Source organism: Papio anubis, chromosome 18, assembly GCF_008728515.1.
Source record: "Papio anubis isolate 15944 chromosome 18, Panubis1.0, whole genome shotgun sequence".
In the NCBI taxonomy this organism is placed as follows: domain Eukaryota; kingdom Metazoa; phylum Chordata; class Mammalia; order Primates; family Cercopithecidae; genus Papio; species Papio anubis.
This window is the reverse complement of record NC_044993.1, coordinates 14,636,868-14,656,129: the sequence shown is the minus strand read 5'-3', so window position 1 is coordinate 14,656,129 and position 19,262 is coordinate 14,636,868. Positions and strand designations below refer to the sequence as shown.

General features: G+C 43.1%; 1 protein-coding gene and 1 pseudogene across 3 annotated transcripts in view; both read right to left on the bottom strand.

Moving 5' to 3' along the window:
* Positions 1-19,262, bottom strand: part of CFDP1 (craniofacial development protein 1) — a 150,234-nt gene that overhangs the window by 108,483 nt on the left and 22,489 nt on the right. For both annotated transcript variants that reach the window (XM_017953572.3, XM_003917190.3), the window contains exons 3-4: positions 17,925-18,144; positions 17,209-17,336 (exon numbers count right to left, since the gene is read on the bottom strand). In XM_017953572.3, the coding sequence (XP_017809061.1) occupies positions 17,209-17,336; positions 17,925-18,144 (348 nt within the window). The remainder of the gene's footprint in view (positions 1-17,208; positions 17,337-17,924; positions 18,145-19,262) is intronic.
* LOC101016795 lies at positions 9,536-10,492 on the bottom strand (annotated as a pseudogene). The gene has a single exon (XR_004179727.1). The product of XR_004179727.1 is annotated as a eukaryotic translation initiation factor 1A, Y-chromosomal-like (transcript).

Sequence of the window (19,262 nt, the reverse complement as noted above, 5' to 3'; positions counted from 1 at the left end):
CTTCTGACCTCGTGATCCACCCGCCTAGCCTCCCAAAGTGCTGGGATTACAGGCGTGAGCCACCGCGCCCAGCATTTTTTTGTTTTAAAACCAGGTCAGGTACAGTGGCTCATGCCTGTAATACCAGCACTTTAGGATGTGCTATAATAGTGAGCCCAGGGCCAGGCACGGTGGCTCACGACTGTAATTCCGGCACTTTGGGAGGCCGAAGTGGGCAGATCATTTGAGGTCAGGAGTTCAAGACCAGCCTGGCCAACATGATGAAACCCCATCTCTACTAAAAATACAAAAATTAACTGGGTGGTGCATGCCTGTAATCCCAGTTACTTAGGAGGCTGAATCGCTTGAACCTGGGAGGCAGAGGTTGCAGTGAGCTGAGACAGCATCACTGCACTCCAGCCTGGACAACGCAGCAAAACTTCGTCTCAAAAAGAAAAAAACAGGCTGGGCGCAGTGGCTCACGCCTGTAATCCCAGCACTTTGGGAGGTCAAGGCGGGCAGATCATGAGGTCAGGAGTTCAAGACCAGCCTGGCCAACATGGTGAAACCCTGTCTTTACTAAAAAAAGTACAAAAAATTAGCTGGGCATAGTGGCAGGTGCCTGTAGTCCCAGCTACTCGGGAGGCTGAGGCAGGAGAACCACATGAACCCGGGAGGCAGAGGCTGCAGTGAGCCGAGATCCCACCACCGCACTCCAACCCAGGCAACAGAGTGACACTACGTCTCAAATAAATAAATAAATAAATAAAAATAAAAGGACAAAACCAAAACAAAACAAAAAAAATACTTCCCTACTCCACTGATGCTGAGCTTGGATACATGACTTGCTTCAAAGGCCAATGAAGTATTAGCTGATCTGAGAGGAAGAGAAGTTTAAACATGTTTGTGCTGTTTCTCCTGCCCCTTGAATTCGTCCCTTGAGTCATAAGGAGAATGAATACACCTCAACTGTCTGCTGGTCCAAAATGGCAGAAAGACATGCTGCAGACCTGAATCCAACAAACAAGCAGCTTGGAGCTGAGCTGAGCCGAGTCTAAATCACTCAATCTCAGATACTTAGAGGAACACAGGCAACAAGTAAATGCTTATCATTGTATATCACTGAGTTTTGGAATGGTGTGCCACACAGCACTAGTGTAGCAGGAGCTGACTGACACATTTACACTTTGTGAGTAAGAAAACTGAAATATAAGGTTATGTTACTTATTCAAGGCTATCCTGAGATTAAGCAGCAATGCTAGAGAGAACCCTATAGCAGATAGTATATTCCAAAGATGGTTGCCACAAATTTCCCATCCCCACATGCTCTTTCAGAAATCTGATACTACCCCAGTTAGAGGGGGAGTCTGTGTTATCACCCCTTGACAGTGAATGGGCTTTCGTGGCTGTCTCAACTCAAAGAGTTCTGTGGAAGTGACACGACATGACTTCTGAGGCTAGCGAATAAAAGATGATATAGTTTCCACCTGGCACGCTCTGTCTGTCTGTCCCTGTCTCAGTCTTTCTCAAGAATGTACCTTTGAAACTCCAAGCTACCACAAAACAAGTCTGGTTACTCTGCAGCCACTATGTTGGAGAGATCATATAGGAAGATCACACAGAGACAAGACGTCTGAGAAGCCTGTACCAACCCCCAGGTGTTTGACCTAGCTCTGGCATCAGACATGGGAGTAAGGAAACTTGTGAAGTGGTTCCATACTTAGCCACTATCTGATTACAACTGTACAACAGACCCTGAGTAAGAACGGCCTAGCTGAGCCCAGCTACCCTTGGAATCAAGAGAAATTAAAATAAAACAATTATTTTTTAAAGTCACTAAATTTTGAGGTGCTTTCTTACACTGTTTTAAAAATTACAAAATAAACCCACATCCAAATCTCAGGCTTAACGCAGTGTTCCAGAGTACTAAACTAGAAAGGGTACCTTTAAATTTCCTTGCTCTGGGTAGAATCTGGGGCAGACCAGCTAATGAAGAACAAGCAGAAGCTGCCACTTACATATAGTAATCTGAACACATGCTTTATTCCAATCCTGCCAAAACCCTACTAAATAGTGGCAAGTTTAAAAAGATGAAACTACACAAGGATAATGAGAAGAAATGTAACAGAAAAGGGATGTCAATAGAATTTTCTTCTTTTTTTATGTTTTAAAGACAGGGTCTCACCATGTTGCCTGGGCTGGATTCAAACTCCTGGGCTCAAGCGGTCCTCCTGCCTTGGCCTCCCAGTGCTGGGATTACAGGCGTGAGCCACCGTGCCCAGCCCAAATTTTCTGACAGTAGAAAGCAGCCAGGTGCAGTAGCTCGGGCCTGTAATTCCAGCACTTTGGGAGGCCAAGGGCGGGAGGATTACCTGAGCCCTGGGCAACCCGGCAAGACCCTGTCTCTACAAAAATTTTTTAAAAATCGGCTGGGCGCAGTGGCTCACGCCTGTAATCCCAGCACTTTGGGAAGCTGAGGTGGGCGGATCACCTGAGGTCAGGAGTTTGAGATCAGCCTGATCAACATGGAGAAACCCTGTCTCCACTAAAAATACAAAATTATCCAGGCCACCGTGGTGGCACATGCCTGTAATCCCAGCCGCTTGGGAGGCTGAGGCAGGAGAATCGCTTGAACCCAGGAGGCGGAGGTTGCAGTGAGCCGAGATTGTGCCACTGCACTCCAGCCTGGGCAACAAGAGCAAAACTTCATCTCAAAAAAAAAAAAAAAAAAAATTAGCCAGGCATCATGGTGTGCACCTGTAGTCTCAGCTGCCTGGGAGGCTGAGGCAAGAAGATCGCTTGAAGCCAGGAGTTCAAGGTTACAGTTGGCTATTATCGTGGTACTATATATAGCCTGGGCAACAGAGTGAGACCCCGTCTCAAAAAAAAAAAAAAAAAAAAAAGTAGAAAGCAAGTAGACAAGTAATAACTAGATTTGGTTTTTGTTTTCTCTGATCTCCTAAGCCTATAGCCACGTGGAATGGCCAAAAACAGGCAAGCCAATGTGTACTACTGTACCCTAGAAAGGCTCATTAAATTGAGATACCAGGAACCTTTCGAGGTAGAGGAAAGGAATAGGGCTAAAACCAGTTAGAATTCTCCATCAGGAGCAACTAGGTCCCAGATCTCCTTCAGCAGCACCTCATACCATAGACTACTGCTCTACCCCATCCCCAATTCAGCAGAACCCATTACTCTGGAGAAATGAAAACCACAGAAGTTCCAGACTCAAAAGGCATGGCTGAAATCCATTCTGAAAACAGAGGAACTACATGAAAATCTATGTATTCATGCTTCCTTTGCCAGAGCAACCCTGAAGCCTAGGTGTTCTATACAATTGAGTTACAAGATAGAGTGCTACCCACCTCACACTGGACTTTACACCAGTAAGAAATAATGTACTGTATTATGCTACTGAGTTGCTGAGTTTGTTACCTCAGCCTAGCCTGCCCTGGCCTGTCGTATCAATTCTACTAATATGAACTTCACAAAAACAGAAAATATGGGGAAGTTAAAAACAATAAAAGAAACATCCTAGAAGTGAAGGATGAGCTTCCATAAAAAGAGCCATAGAACAATGGATGCAGCCAATTTAAAAGCATCCGGCTGGACGTGGTGGCTCACACCTGTAATCCCAACACTTTGGGAGGCCAAGGTGGGCGGATCATTAGGTCAGGAGTTCCAGACCAGCCTGGCAACATGGTGAAACCCTGTCTCTATTAAATCATACAAAAACTGGCTGGGCACGGTGGCTCACGCCTGTAATCTCAGCACTTTGGGAGACCATGAGGTCAGGAGATCGAGACCATCCTGGCTAACACGGTGAAACCCTGTCTCTACTAAAAATATAAAATATTAGCTGGGCGTGGTGGCGGGTGCCTATAGTCCCAGCTACTGGGGACGGTGAGGCAGGAGTATGGCGTGAACCCAGGAGGTGGAGCTTACAGTGAGCCGAGATCATGCCACTGCACTCCAGCCTGGGCAATAGAGCAACATTCCGTCTCAAAAATAAACAAACAAACAAAAATTAGCTGGGCGTGGTGGAAGGCACCTGTAATCCCAGGTTCTCGGGAGGCTAAGCCAGGAGATGTGTTTGAACCCGGAAGGCAGAGGTTGCAGTAAGCTGAGATCGTGCCATTGCACTCCAGTCTGGGTGTGACAGGGTGCGACTCTGTCTCAAAAAAATAAAAAATAAAAAGATTCACATCAAGGCAAATCACTGTGAAGTTTTAGAATGTCGGTGATAGAGAAGATGAAATCAAATGACCTAAGTGATAGCTTACGGAAAAGTAGCCTCTATGTAATTCATGTTTGGTTTTGTTTTTTACTACCTTTATAGAAATGACAAACCTGGAAAGAGTCACCTAAGACAATCAGGTCAACATTTTCTGAAAAGTGACCTAGCTCCAAGCACTGTTAGATGTTGAACATATAAAAAAATACGGCATAACCTTTGTTTTTAAGGAGCTCACAGTTCAGCAGAACAGTCAACCATGAAAGCAGGTCATGGTAATACATGATATATAGTAAGTGGCATAAAAACAGCATGGAAAAATATAAACTGTGGGAGTATCTCTCATAATTTCTTAGTGCCAAAGTCCCATCTATATTCACTAGGAAACACTAGTATATTTATCTCAGGAACTTCAGTAATTGACACCAAGTAATACTAGCAGATGCTACTATTACTAGTGTTGCTAGTATGCCTAGAACAACTCCACTTTTAACAAGCAATAAGGGATTCAACTATCAAAATATCTTCACAGTTATTTTATAACTGTGAACACTTAAATTATTATAGACCACCTCTAATGCACAAGAGGGAACCCTGACAGGAAAAGGCCTATTATTAGCAATAGTTAATTCAAGTGTTCTCAGCAGAAATTCCATTTTAACTTTATTTTCACTTACTCAGAACTTCCTGAAAGTCTTTATTTGGGCAGAAACTTTCCATGACTGGCTTTTTCCAAAAGGTGAATCATTGAGGAAAGTCTGAGCTAACTGGCTCAGCTAGTTATGTGATAGGGCAGAATACAAAATACTATATTCCCCCATTCCCCTAGGTTAATAAGCTAAACATTTTTCAAGTGGGGACAAAAACAAAACGAAAAGACCAAAGCCCAAAATTTAACATTAAAATACAGTTAGAAAACCCAAGACTAACTTTGTGCTAACACTACCTTACCCTTAGACCTACAAATTCCTTCCCATCATCACTAGCTCTTCTCACATTTCTTAAAGATGTAGTAATGTTCTTAACTTGATACAGACACAAAAATAATTACATGAAGAAATTAAAACGTATGCTCAAATCCATACAACAAATTTGTATCTGGTTATCAATGAAAATTCAGATCTCGTAAGTCCCCTCATGAGAATTCCTTATAATGCCTAAATTTAAGTGTAAATAATTTAAGTTAAAAAAAAAAATCCTGTCAACATGCCCACTATTAACAGGGTTTTTGTTTTCTTTTTTTTTTTTTTTTTTTTTGAGACAGAGTCTCGTGCTGTCGCCCAGGCTGGAGTGCAATGGCGCAATCCTGGCTCACTGCAAGCACCGCCTCCCGGGTTCACACCATTCTCCTGCCTCAGCCTCCTGAGTAGCTGGGACTACAGGCGCCCGCCACCGCGCCCGGCTAATTTTTGTATTTTTAGTAGAGACGGGGTTTCACCGTGGTCTGGATCTCCTGACCTTGTGATCCGCCCACCTCGGCCTCCCAAAGTGCTGGGATTACAGGCGTGAGCCACCGAACCCGGCCGGTTTTTGTTTTCTTTAGGGGAAGGGAGTTACAGAACTTTCACTTTTCATGTTATATATCTCTGTAACGTATGAATTTTAAAGTAATAAGCATGCATCATTTTGAAATATAATGTAATTTATATGAAAAAACGTGCTTCCATACTCATTTGTTTTTTTATAGACATGGTGCTGCCCTCTCCTGGCAAATTATGAAAACAGCGAACTCCCTGAACACCCATCAAGTACATTTAAAATTACCATCCACTTGTTTTCAAACCTGAAATAGGAAATTTATGGCACAAAACTATCTTAGTATTTATTAACAAGTCCACAACATTTAATTTGACTGAAAATTTATGACTTTTTTTTGAGACAGGGTCTCACTCTGACACCTAGGCTGGAGTTCAGTGGCACGATCTTGGCACACAGCAACCTCTGCCTCCTGGTCTCAAGGGATCCTTCTACTTCAGCCTCCCGAGTAGCTGAGACTATAGACACACACCACTTTTGTACAAATGGAGTTTCTCCACGTTGCCCAGGCTGGTCTTCAACTACTGGACTCAAGCAATCCTCCTTCCTTAGCCTCCCAAAGTGCTGGGATTACAGGCATGTGCCTCTGTGCCCAGCCTAGTGACTTCTTACAGCAACAGTTATTCACCAGCTTTTTGTACACTCTGTGTGAGGGCCACTGGTGAAGTTATAAATAAATATTTCTTAGATAGTCTACATAACACATAGAAAATAATTCAAGCCAAAAAAGACTTAACTTCAAAAAAACTTTTAAACCTATATTCCTAATGGTACATTAATATACTTTCTATATTGTTTATAGGACTTTCAAACTATTAAAAGTTTATACTGTCAGTGTTCTGTTGGTCCCCTACTGGATGGACAACTCAATAGCTTCCGGAATGATTTCAGGCAGTAAAATACATTACTAATTCATATCATCAATAATTATTTATGGGGCCAGGCGTGGTGGCTCACGTCTGTAATCCCAGCACTCTGGGGGGCCAAAGTGGGTGGATCATTTGAGGTCAGGAGTTCGAGACCAGCCTGGCCAACATGATGAAACCCTGTCTCTACTAAAAATACAAAATTTAGCCAGGCGTGGGTGGCAGGTGTCTGTAATCCCAGCTACTCATGAGGCTGAGGCAGAAGAATCGCTTGAACCCAGGAGGTGGAGGTTGCAGTGAGCCGAGATCACACCACTGCACTCCAGTCTGGGCAACAGAGTAAGACCTTGTCTCAAAATAATAATTATTATTAATATTTATGGATCATGAAAACAACTAATTACCAAGGAAAAGGATGCCTTACAATGAAGAATTCCGGAAGGTACTGTTTTAAGATACTGGTGGCCTAACTTATCCCCATCAATGTTGAGTCTCTTGATGGATGAGAAGCATCATCAATGTAGTGTTTTTGTCTAACATAATTAATCTGAAGCTCATCATAAACAATGCAGCAATCCAAATTGAGGGACATTATGCAATACAAATGGCCTGGACTCTTAAAAAACAAAAAACAAAAAGTTTAAAACCAATGTTGTGAAATACAGAAAAGGCATGAAAAACAGTTCTAAGTACAAGGAGTTTAAAAAGACCAAATGCGAAAACAACAACAAAAGACCAATTACGGTTTTCATCTTAGATTGGATCTTAGAGGTGGCTCCACAGCGCAACGGATAGCACATTGGACTTCTAGATTGGATCTTGGATTGCACAAGAAATACAGCTATAAAGTACATTATTGGGATAACTGGGGAAAAACTGAATGGAATCATTTGCATATAGTGATATTCAAGTTTTGACTGCAAAACTACCTGTTATTGGTCCAAGATGAGATGGGCACAGAAACTGGGAGTATTTAGAAACTTGTACAGCAATTTGACAATGTCACAATACTCAAGACATGAGCAGTCGGCCCTTCCATTAAACAGAGTATAAATTCAGTTATGTCAGATTTGCAAGGTGAGTCACATGTGATATGAATTGTCAATCACATGCAGTAGGACATTACAATGTGTGTGATAGTTTAGAATTATTTTGTCAACCAAAGCCTAAAAATGTAATAAAATGTAAGCATTTATTTTTATAACTTATTTTTACAATCATTTCAATTGTTAATCAATCGTAATTTTTTAAATTTATACAGGTGCCAGGCATGGTGGCTCACGCCTGTAATCCCAACACTTTGGGAGGCCGAGGCAGGCAGACGGCTTGAGCCCAGGAGTTTGAGACCAGCCTGGGTAAACCGAGCTATACAAAAAACACAACAGGCTGGGCATGGTGGCTCATGCCTGTAATCCTGGCACTTTGGGAGAATGAGGCAGGCAGATCATTTGAGGTCAGGAGTTCCAGACCAGCCTGACCAACAAGGTGAAACTTCTTCTCTACTAAAAATACAAAAAAAATTTAGCCAGGCATGGTGGTACATGCCTGCAGTCCAGCTACTCAGGAGGCTGAGGCAGGAGAATTGCTTGAACCCAGGAAGTAAAGTTGCAGTGAGCTGAGATTGTGCCACTGCACTTCAGCCTGGGTGACAGAGTTAGACCGCATCCCAAAAAAAACCAAATGAGCCAGGCGTGGCGGTATGCATCTACAATGCTAGGTACTCAGGAGGCTGAGGTGAGAGGATTGCCTGAGCCCAGGAGGCATGGGCTGCAGTGAGCCAAGACTGCACCACTGTATTCCAGCCTGGGTGACAGAGCAAAACCCTGTTTCAAAAAAAAAAAAAAAAAAAAGAAACGAAAAGAAAAGAAAAAAAAATTTATGCAGATAGTCAGGCGCGATGGCTCACACCTGTAATCCCAGCACTTTGGGAGGCCAAAGCAGGAGGATCACTTGAGGACAAGAGGTCAAGACCACCTTGGGCAACACAGCAAGACCCCATCTCTACAAAAAAATAAAATAGGCCAGGTGCAGTGGCTCATGCCTGTAATCCCGACACTTTGGGAGGTTAAGGCAGGAGGATCACTTGAGCGCAGGAGTTCAAGACGAGCCTAAGCAACATAGGGAGACCTCGTCTCAAAAAAATAAAAACAAATTAGCTAGGCATGGTGGCCAATACCTATATTCCCAGGTGTTGGGAGCAGGTCCCCCGAAATCTGGCCATAAACTGGCCCCAAAGCTGGCCATAAACAAAATCTCTGCAGCACTGTAACATGTTCATAATGGCCCTAACGCCCAAGCTGGAAGGTTGTGGGTTTACGGGAATGAGGGCAAGGAACACCTGGCCCACCCAGGGCGGAAAACCACTTAAAGGCATTCTTTTTCTTTTTTTTTTTTCAGTTTAGAGAATTTATTATGAAATTAGTTCTTCATTTATACATTGTAATTCACTTGTTCATGAAAGGCAAAACAGTGGGTTACAATGAATAACTTTTGAAAACAAAATGGCATCCTAGTATTTCCAATGTTAAGATAATTGGTTGCCATCTATTGTTCAATTTCTGCAACTCTTAATCTTACACATTCTGAATTACTACTCAAAACTGCTACACTTTAAAAACTGTGTTGGATATATTCTTTTTCCTTAATAACTAGTGCACAAAGGACAAAAACAATTTATAAACTATCAATGTTACTATAAAAATATATATGGTTAGATATATATGAAAAATGTCAATTTTTTTCTGATTCTAAATGGAGATTTCTGTATTCAAATTTTATCAGAAACCTTACGAGAACATGTAAGTAACTGAAACATACAGAAAGACTATAAACAGATTAGCTGGAAGTAGGGCTTATTAGAACCCAGCATGATTATAAGGCAGAAATGTATTCAAAATATCCAATTACTTGAAGTTATTAGAGTAGGAAAGGCATTCGTTTATTTCTTTTAATGGTAAATATTATGGTCTTTTATTCCTAAGTTCCATTACATTGAAACAATAAAGTATTAACATTTAACAAGATAATTCAGGGTCATCAGCTTCCAAAGAAATAAATACTTTAAAACATTGAAAATAAATCAGTTTGCTTTCAGAAATGACACACTAAATGAATTTCTCTTCTTAACTGATGACGGCCAAAATCCCAACTGTAGAACAATCCTCAGAAAACTTGTCATGTAAAAACACTCAGTTCAATTTAGATATCATCAATGTCTTCATCGTCATCTCCAATATCATCAAATTGGATTTCATCATCATCTCCAGGACCAAATGTGTCTGTTTCACTGATTTTAGCATGCTCTGGAAGCTCGCCATATGCCTTCAGGCTTCTAGCTTCATCTGCATTGTACTTTAAAATTACATCAGCTTTGTTATCCTAATAGTCTCATAGACCAACCAATATAATGTCTGAAGTAGTTATCCAAACCTTTTTTCTCAATTTCCCTCTGATATGGCATAACCTCTTTACACCATCGAAACACAGTGCTTCCAATCGTCCATTTCCCAACATTCTGATTACCTGAGCATACTCTTGTCCATCCTCTTTAAACACCAGCTCTCTTTTTTCAGATTCATTCTCATTTTTACCCCTGCGCCTGTTTTTACCTCCTTTACCTTTATTCTTGGGCATAGCGGTGAAGACAGCCTCGTGGGACCTCTTCCGACTCCTTTCTGGCGGTTACTACTACTCTAAGAGCAGGCTGACCTAAGATGCCTCAGGTGGGTGCGCACAACAGACTGGCCACGGAGCTCTCTAAAAGGCATTCTTAAGTCACAAACAATAGCATGAGCGATCTGTGCCTTAAGGACATGCTCCTGCTACAGTTAACTAGCCCAACCTATTCCTTTAATTAGGCCCATCCCTTCGTTTCCCATAAGGCATACTTTTAGTTAATCAAATATCTATAGAAACAATGCTAATGACTGGCTTGCTGTTAATAAATATGTGGGTAAATCTCTGTTCAGGGCTCTCAGCTCTGAAGGCTGTGAGACCCCTGATTTCCCACTTCACACCTCTGTATTTCTGTGTGTGTGTCTTTAATTACTCCAGTGCCACTGGGTTAGGGTCTCCCCGACCAAGCTAGTCTTGGCACCAGGTATCAGGGAGGCTGAGGTGAAAGGATCTCTTGAGCCTGGGAGATCACGGCTGTAGTGGGCCACGATGGTACCACTACACTCCAGTCTGGGCAACAGAGTGACACCCTGTCTCAAAAAAATTAAATAAAATATGAAAAATAAACAAATAAATAAATAGGCCAGGCGCAGTGGCTCACGCCTATAATTCCAGCACTTTGGGAGGCCAAGGCGGGTGGATCACAAGGTCAGGAGTTCAAGATCAGCCTAGCCAACATGGTGAAACCCCATTTCTACTCAAAATACAAAAATTAGCTGGGCGTGGTGGCGCGCACCTGTAATCCCAGCTACCCAGGAGGCTGAGGCAGGAGAACGGCCTGAACCCGGGAGGCGTAGGTTGTGGTGAGCCGAGATCACACCACTGCACTCCAGCCTGGGTGACAGAGCAAGACTCCATCTCAAAAATAAAAAATAAATAAATAAACAAAAATAAACAAATAAGCCGGGCGCGGTAGCTCACGCCTGTAATCCCAGCACTTTGGGAGGCTGAGGCGGGAGCATCACTTGAGGTCAGGATTTCAAAACCAACCTGGTCAACACGGTGACCAGCTGTACTAAAAATACAAAAATTAGCCAGGTGTGGTGGCAGATGCCTGTAATCCCAACTCCTCGAGAGACTGAGGCAGGAGAATCACCTGAACCTGAGAGGCAGAGGTTGTAGTGAGCCGAGATCATGCCACTGCACTCAAGCTTTGACAACAGAGACTCCGTCTCAAATAGACAGACAGACAGACAGACAGACAGATAGATAGATAGATAGATAGATAAACAAGCAAACAAATAAATGAAATAAAATAATTAGCTAGTTGTGGTGATGTTCACTTAGAAGGCTGTGGTGGGAGGCCGAAATGGAAGGATCACTTGAGTCGGTGAGTTCAAGATTACAGTAAGCAACGATTGCACAACCACACACCAACCTGGGTGACAGAGTGAGATAGCTCCTGTCTCTAAAAATCAAAAAATAATCCTAGTAGTTCCAGGCAAGAAAGTAATTTAACATGTTTTTCAGTAGCAAATAAATTATACGGGTAAAAATGAAAGTTAGAAAACTAGTGTTTCTATAAATTAATATGTTTCATAGAATGTTTTGAATTGTACTTTCTATTAAAAAAATATTCACACATGGCTGGGTGTGGTGGCTCACATTTGTAATCCCAAGGCAGCAGGATCGCTTGAGCCCAGGAGTTCAAGAGCAGTCTGGGCAACACAGTGAGACGACATCACTACAAAACAATTTTAAAAGTTAGATGGAGGCCGGGTGCGGTGGCTCAAGCCTGTAATCCCAGCACTTTGGGAGGCCGAGACGGGCGGATCATGAGGTCAGGAGATCGAGACCATCCTAGCTAACACGGTGAAACCCCGTCTCTACTAAAAATACAAGAAAATTAGCCGGGCGAGGTGGCGGGCGCCTGTAGTCCCAGCTACTTGGGAGGCTGAGGCAGGAGAATGGCGTGAACCCGGCGGGGCGGAGCTTGCAGTGAGCCGAGATCGCGCCACTGCACTCCAGCCTGGGGCACAGAGCAAGACTCCGTCTCAAAAAAAAAAAGAAGTTAGATGGGCACGGGTGGCATATACCTGTAGCCCCAGTTACTCAGGAGGCTGAGGTCGGGGGAAATCAATTGAGCCTTGTAGTTGGTTGAGGCTAGCGTGAACGACAGAGCAAGACCCTGTCTCAAAAAAAAAAAAAATTCATGTATAGGAAATTCGAGCTTCCAGAATTCCTTTTTTCTTTCACTAAAATATAACTTAAATTTAATTATAACTTGACAAGATAAATTATTGAAAATGGCTACTAATGAAGCATTTAATATAAACTTTGAAAACACAGTATTCCAGGCAGGGTGCAGTGGCTCACACGTGCAATCCCAGCACTTCGGGAGGCGAAGGCAGAAGGATCACTTCAGCCCAGAAGTTCGAGACCAGCCTAGGCAAAATGGTGAAACCCATCTCTACAGAAAATACAAAAATTAGCCAAGCGTGGTGGTATATGCCTGTAGTCTCACCCACTCGGGAGGCTGAGGTGGGAGAATGACTTGAGTCCTGAAGGTTGCGGCTGTAGCGAGCTGAGACTGTGTCACTGCACTCCAGCTTGGGTGACAAACAGAGACTCTGTCTCAAAAAAAAAAAAAAAAAAGAAAGGAAGGAAGGGAGGGAGGGAGTCTGAAGGAAGAAAGGAAGGAAGGAAGGGAGGGAGGGAGGGAGGGAGGGAAGGAGGGAAGGAAAGAAGGGAAGGAAAGGAAGGAAAGGAAACGAAACACAGTACATTTTTTACTTTTATCCAGATTCATTCTGGATAAAGGCAAAAAACGAAAACTCTCAACTAAATGAAACTGCTTTAAAATGTATACTTCTGATCCCATGAAAATATCTCTGTGTTACACCCTGGCAGATCCCATGTTAAAAAAAAAAATTGTGTGAAAGATGGAATGGTGGACAGAAGGCAGGAAGGAGAAAACCAACAAAGAAATAATTTACATATAAATTATCCACCAGGAGGAGCAGAGTCATCAATACAACTTAGATTAACAAGAAAGAAATAAGGTCTTTCATCACAATTAAAACTTTAAATATTAATATAAACAGGGTGCAGTGGCTAACGCCTGTAATTCCAGCACTTTGGGAGGCCGAGGAGGGTGGATCATAAGGTCAAGATTTCAAGATGAGCCTGGTCAACTCGGTGAAACCCCATCTCTACTAAAAACACAAAAATTAGCCAGGCATGGTGGAAGGCACCTGTAATCCCAGACACTCGGGAGGCTGAAGCAAGAGAATCACTTGAACTGTGGAGGCGGAGGTTGCAGATAGCCAAGATCATGCCACTGTACTCTATCCTGGGTGACAGATCAAGACTCTATCTCAAAAAAAATAATAGTAATAAAAACAAAATAGTGCTCATTCAAAGTGTGTGTCTGACATTTAATACTGAGAATTGATATTTTACTCAGCTTTTTGTTTTTTTGTTTTGAGACAGAGTCTCGCTCTGTTGCCCAGGCTGGAGTGCAGTGGTGCGATCTCGGCTTACTGCAACCTCTGCCTACCGGATTCAAGCGATTCTCCTGCCTCAGCCTCCCAAGTAGCTGGGATTACAGATGTGCACCACCACACCTGGCTGACTTTTTATTTTTGAGATGGTTTCGACCGATGTTGTTCTGGCTGGATGTCCCGAACCTGATCTCGTCGATCCGACCCGACCTTGACCTGATTTGATATTTCACCACGCCAGCCGGTTTTGAAGAGTCTCGCCGCCAGGCTGGAGTGCAGTGGCCAGATCTCAGCTCACTGCAAGCTCCTCCGCCTCCCAGGCTCACACGCTTCTATCTCCTGCCCAGCCTCCTGAGTAGTTGGGACTACAGGCTCAGCCACCGCCTCTCGCTAGTTTTTGTATTTTTTAGTAGAGACGGGTTTCACCGTGTTAGCCAGGATGGTCTCGATCTCCTGACCTCGTGATCCACCCGTCTCGGCCTCCCAAAGTGCTGGGATTACAGGCTTGAGCCACCGCGCCCGGCCCAGGCCAGCTTTTTGTCTTAATAACAGAATAAAAGGTAACAGTCATTCCCCGTATATTAACACTTTCAATGAACAGCCTGTATAGTTACATAATTCTTTCCTTTTTCCTGTCTGCGGTTCGTTTTGACCACATACATTGAAATGTAATGTTATGTCTATTAAATCCTTTTTTTTCCCCCACACCTGTCGACAGAGGTTAAAAGGCCCACACTTGGAGGGGGCAAGTGGCCCCAGTTATACGCACACAGTGCTGTGGTGCTGCAGCCTGAGCCCCATGGTAAACATTAGTTAACTTTTATATTTGTTTTTCTAGTAATTCCTTTGTATTATGTTTTTAGAAAAGTACTGGTCTGCAATAGATTGAAAATTTTAAGTTGGGGTCCTTCACCATAGATAGCAATCTGCTCTAATGTTAACTTTACTGAATATGAGAGTTATACTGAATGGAGAATGCCCTTGGTTGTAGAAGACATGTGCTAAAGTATTAAAGGCTGAGGTGTCACAATGTCTACAAGTAAATCTCAAATGGTTCAGCCAAAACAAAAGAAAAACCCAGATACAAACGGTGAGAGACAGGCAATACATTAACCAGTGGTGAATCTGGATGATAGGTATGTAGGTGTTTGTTATAACACTATTCTTGCAACATTTCTATAAGTGTGACATTTTTTTCAGAAGAAGAAGATGTCAGAGAGAAATTTTTAATAATAAAAAGTTTTGTTCCATACCATTTATAAAAGGGATAATGGCCAGGGAGAGTAGTACAACCCTGAAGTCCCAGTTACTTAAGAGGCCGAGGCTGGAGGATCGCTTGAGCCCAGGTGTTCAAGAACAGCCTAGGCAACACAGCAAGACCCTTTCTCAAACAAAAACAAAAACAAACACAAAACAAAAAAACTGATAATGTCAATTTTTTCATAAATATACCTTCACTAGATAAATAATTGTTGAAAACATTATTTTTAAGAATAATAGGCCGGGCGCGGTGGCTCAAGCCTGTAATCCCAGCACTTTGGGAGGCCGAGACGGGCGGATCACGAGGTCAGGAGATCGAGACCATCCTGGCGAACACGGTGAAACCCCGTCTCTACTAAAAAATACAAAAAACTAGCCGGGCAAGGTGGCGGGCGCCTGTGGTCCCAGCTACTCGGGAGGCTGAGGCAGGAGAATGGTGTAAGCCCGGGAGGCGGAGCTTGCAGTGAGCCGAGATCGCGCCACTGCACTCCAGCCTGGGCGACAGAGCGAGACTCCGTCTCAAAAAAAAAAAAAAAAAAAAAAAGAATAATAATTTTAGGGAAAATTGTATTTTCAGAGAGCCTACAGGTCTAATTAATTACTGCCAATGAAAATCAATGTGACCGCCTATAAATTTATTGATTGGCACTTTCTCTGTTCTCATTTAGTTCTAAATTACAAATCTGCTATTTTCACATAATAAAATTGAAATAAATGGGGGAGGGGAAACTAGAGGTATGTGGCTCTTACCTAACAATCGGGAGGCTAACCTGGTCAAGGCATTAAGCCCCTACTTAACCTATGGTAAATAAACCTTATTACTCAATCAGAAAAATATCATTAAGGTAAGAAAATAATATTGAGGCAGGGCACGGTGGCTCACACCTATAATCTCAGCACTTTGTGAGGCCGAGGCAGGTGGATTACGAGGTCAGGAGTTCAAGACCAGCCTGGCCAACATGGTGAAACCCCGTCTCTACTAAAACTACAAAAAAATGGCCAGGCACTGTGGCTCACGCCTGTAATCCCAGCACTTTGGGAGGCCGAGGCGGGCGGATCACTTGAGGTCAGGAGATCCAAGATCATCCTAACACAGTGAAACCCCATCTCTACTAAAAATATAAAAAAATTAGCAGGGCATGGTGGCAAGCACCTGTAGTCCCAGCTACTCGGGAGGCTAAGGCAGGAGAATGGCGTGAACCCGGGAGGTGGAGCTTGCAGTGAGCCGAGATAGCGCCACGAGCCAAGATCGCACCACTGCACTCTAGCTTGGGCGACAGAGCAAGACTCTGTCTCACAAAAAAAAAAAAAAAAAAGGCCGGGCGTGGCGGCTCATGCCTGTAATCCTAGCACTTCGGGAGGCCGAGACAGGTGGATCACCTGAGGTCAAGGGTTCAAGACCAGCCTGGCCAACATGGCGAAACCCCATCTCTACTAAAAACACAAAAATTAGCTGGGCATGGTGGCACACGCCTGCAATCCCAGCTACTCGAGAGGCTGAGGAAGGAGAACTGCTTGAACCTGGGAGGTGGAGATTGCAATGAGCTGAGATCGCACCCTGCATTCCAGCCTGGGCAACGGAAGTGAAACTCCATCTAAAAAAACACAAAAACAAAAATAAAACAAAACAAAAAAACTACAAAAAAATTAGCTGGGTATAGTGGCGTGTGCCTGTAATCCCAGCTACTCAGGAGGCTGAGGCAGGAGAATTGCTTGAAATGGGATACGGGAGGCGGAGATTGCAGTGAGCCGAGATCATGCCACTGCATTCTAGCCTGGGCTACAGAGCAAGACTCCGTTTCAGAAAAAGAAAATAATACTGAAACCAAATTTGTCTCCTTGCATTTTCTTATCTGATTTCAGACTTCAATGGGGCTCAGATTGCAGTCAAGGAAAGTAATAAAGGGAAACATGACTTAACAAAAGTCACAAAACACGGCAATGATCAAGTGGAACAAAACACTTAACTCTTATATTCCCTTGCTTCTGTTCAGCTGACCACTTCGTAAAGCTCAAAAACTACACTGCTATATGTGAAAGGACCTTTCTCATGCTCCCTGATAATTTATAGAGCCAGTTTTCCTTGAGTTCAAATATAACTCTCCCAAAATATTATGATGGATTGAAATGAGGATAGATGGCTAACACCAGTTAGAGAGAGATGCTCACACTAGTTTCAAAGTTTGTGAAACTTGGAAAAGTTTGTGAAACTTACCGTACTTCTTCACCAGCAAAATCAAACACCTTGGTGATTTTAACTTTTTCTGTTTCTTTAGGTTTCTCTAGCTCTTCTGCTTTTACCAACAATTTACTTGAACTTGTCTCTTCAGTCTCCTCTCCTTTCTACAAAAAAAAACAAGAAACGTAATCAGTTTCACCAAAAGATGAACCATATTGTTTATAGCTACTTTTCATTATTTTTTTTCTTTGAGACAGTGTCTCACTCTGTTGCCCAAGCTGGAGCGCAGTAACACAATCTTGGCTCACTGCAACCTTCCCACCTCCCAGGTTAAAGCGATTCTCCTTGCCTCAGCGTCCAAAGTAGCTGGGATTATAGGCAACCGCCACCACACCCAACTAATTTTTGTATTTTTAGTAGAGACAGGGTTTCGCCATGTTGACCAGGCTGGTCTCAAACTCCTGACCTCAAATGATCCACCTGCCTCAGCCTCCCAAAGTGCTGGGATTGTTGGCGTGTGCCACTGCACTCAGCCTATAGCTACTCTTAAATGTTTCATCTCTAATTAGTTAAAGGCCTATTGGAAATTTATATGATTAGAGAAGCTTATTCTCCTACCATAGGAAATGCTTTGCTTTTCACTTAGTACAATTGTTAACAAAAGGCATTTTGGTCGATTTCCGTAGGCTTCAAATGTCAGTAATGTAGGGTATTTCTGGAGAGGCATTCACCTTATTAATCTCTCAACTTACCTTAACTTGTGTACTTGGGGGCACTTTTGATTTTGGTCCCACATCATTGAGGAAGCTGGCCCACAGTTCGTCCTCCTTCTTTTTCCTTGCATCCTCTGATCCAATGCCTTTTTCCTGCTCTGCACCTTCATCTTCCTCCTCACTACTGCTTCCCTCAGATTCTGAATTGGCATCCTCCTCTTCCTCTTCTTCTAATGAGAGGCCACCTTGTTTTCTCTTCCTAATCACCAGCAGCCACAGGCAAAAGGAAAGACAGACAGCGCAAAATGATTTCAGTTATCCCTCTCTCAATCCCAAACACAATCTTGTAAACCCGAGAACATTTTAAATTCTGGGACTACTGATTAATGAGTAGAAGAGGTGAGTGGAAGAAGTAAGCTGAAATTTTGTAGAAGAAAAAAAAAAAAAATTTGAAAAAAAAAAAAAAAAAAAAAGAACTGAGCTCTTATTGCTAACTTTTCTCCAGTCATTTAAAATCAAAGTATGGCGTTCTCCTTCTAAATCAGGACCAGCTGTTTTCACAAAGAAAACATCCAAATCACCTAATCACATAATTAATCTGCCCGGGAGGAACATTCTAAGAACATACTTTATGTGCCAGATATTGTTGACTTTTTAAAGCTACTCCATTTGTAGAACAAGTTCTATTGAGAAGAGCCTCAACTTTATTTGCACTATTTCTTCCAAGAGTTCTCAAGGAAAAAGAAAAAAATCCATGTTTCTACCCACTTTCGGAAGACATGAGAGCTGGAATACAGAAAAATTCAAGGACAGGCCAGGCGAGGTGGCTCACGCCTGTAATCCCAGCACTCTGGGAGGCCAAGGCCCACACAGATATTCCACTACCTTTTTTCTCTTTTTCTTCATATAAACTTTCATCACATCAAGATGAGACAAGGTCAGCACTTCAAGACCAGCCTGGCCAACATGGTGAAACTCCGTCTCTACTAAAAATACAAAAATTAGCCAGACGAGTTGGCGGGTGCCTATAATCCCAGCTACTCAGCGGCTGAGGCAGGGAATTGAACCCAGGAGGCGGAAGTTGCAGTGAACAGAGATCACACCACTGCACTCCACCCTCTATAACAGAGAGTTTGTATTCTGTCTCAAAAAAAAAGGCCGGGCGCTGGGTGGCTGGCCTGCCTGTAATCCCAGCACTTTGGGAGGCCGAGATGGGCGGATCACGAGGTCAGGAGATCGGTGACCATCCTGGATGCACAGTGAAACCCCCGCTCTCTACTAAGAAATACAAAAAATAGCCGGGCGAGATGGCGGGCGCCTGTAGTCCCAGCTACTGGTGGCTGAGGCCGGGAGAGTGGCGCGGAACCCGGGAGGCTG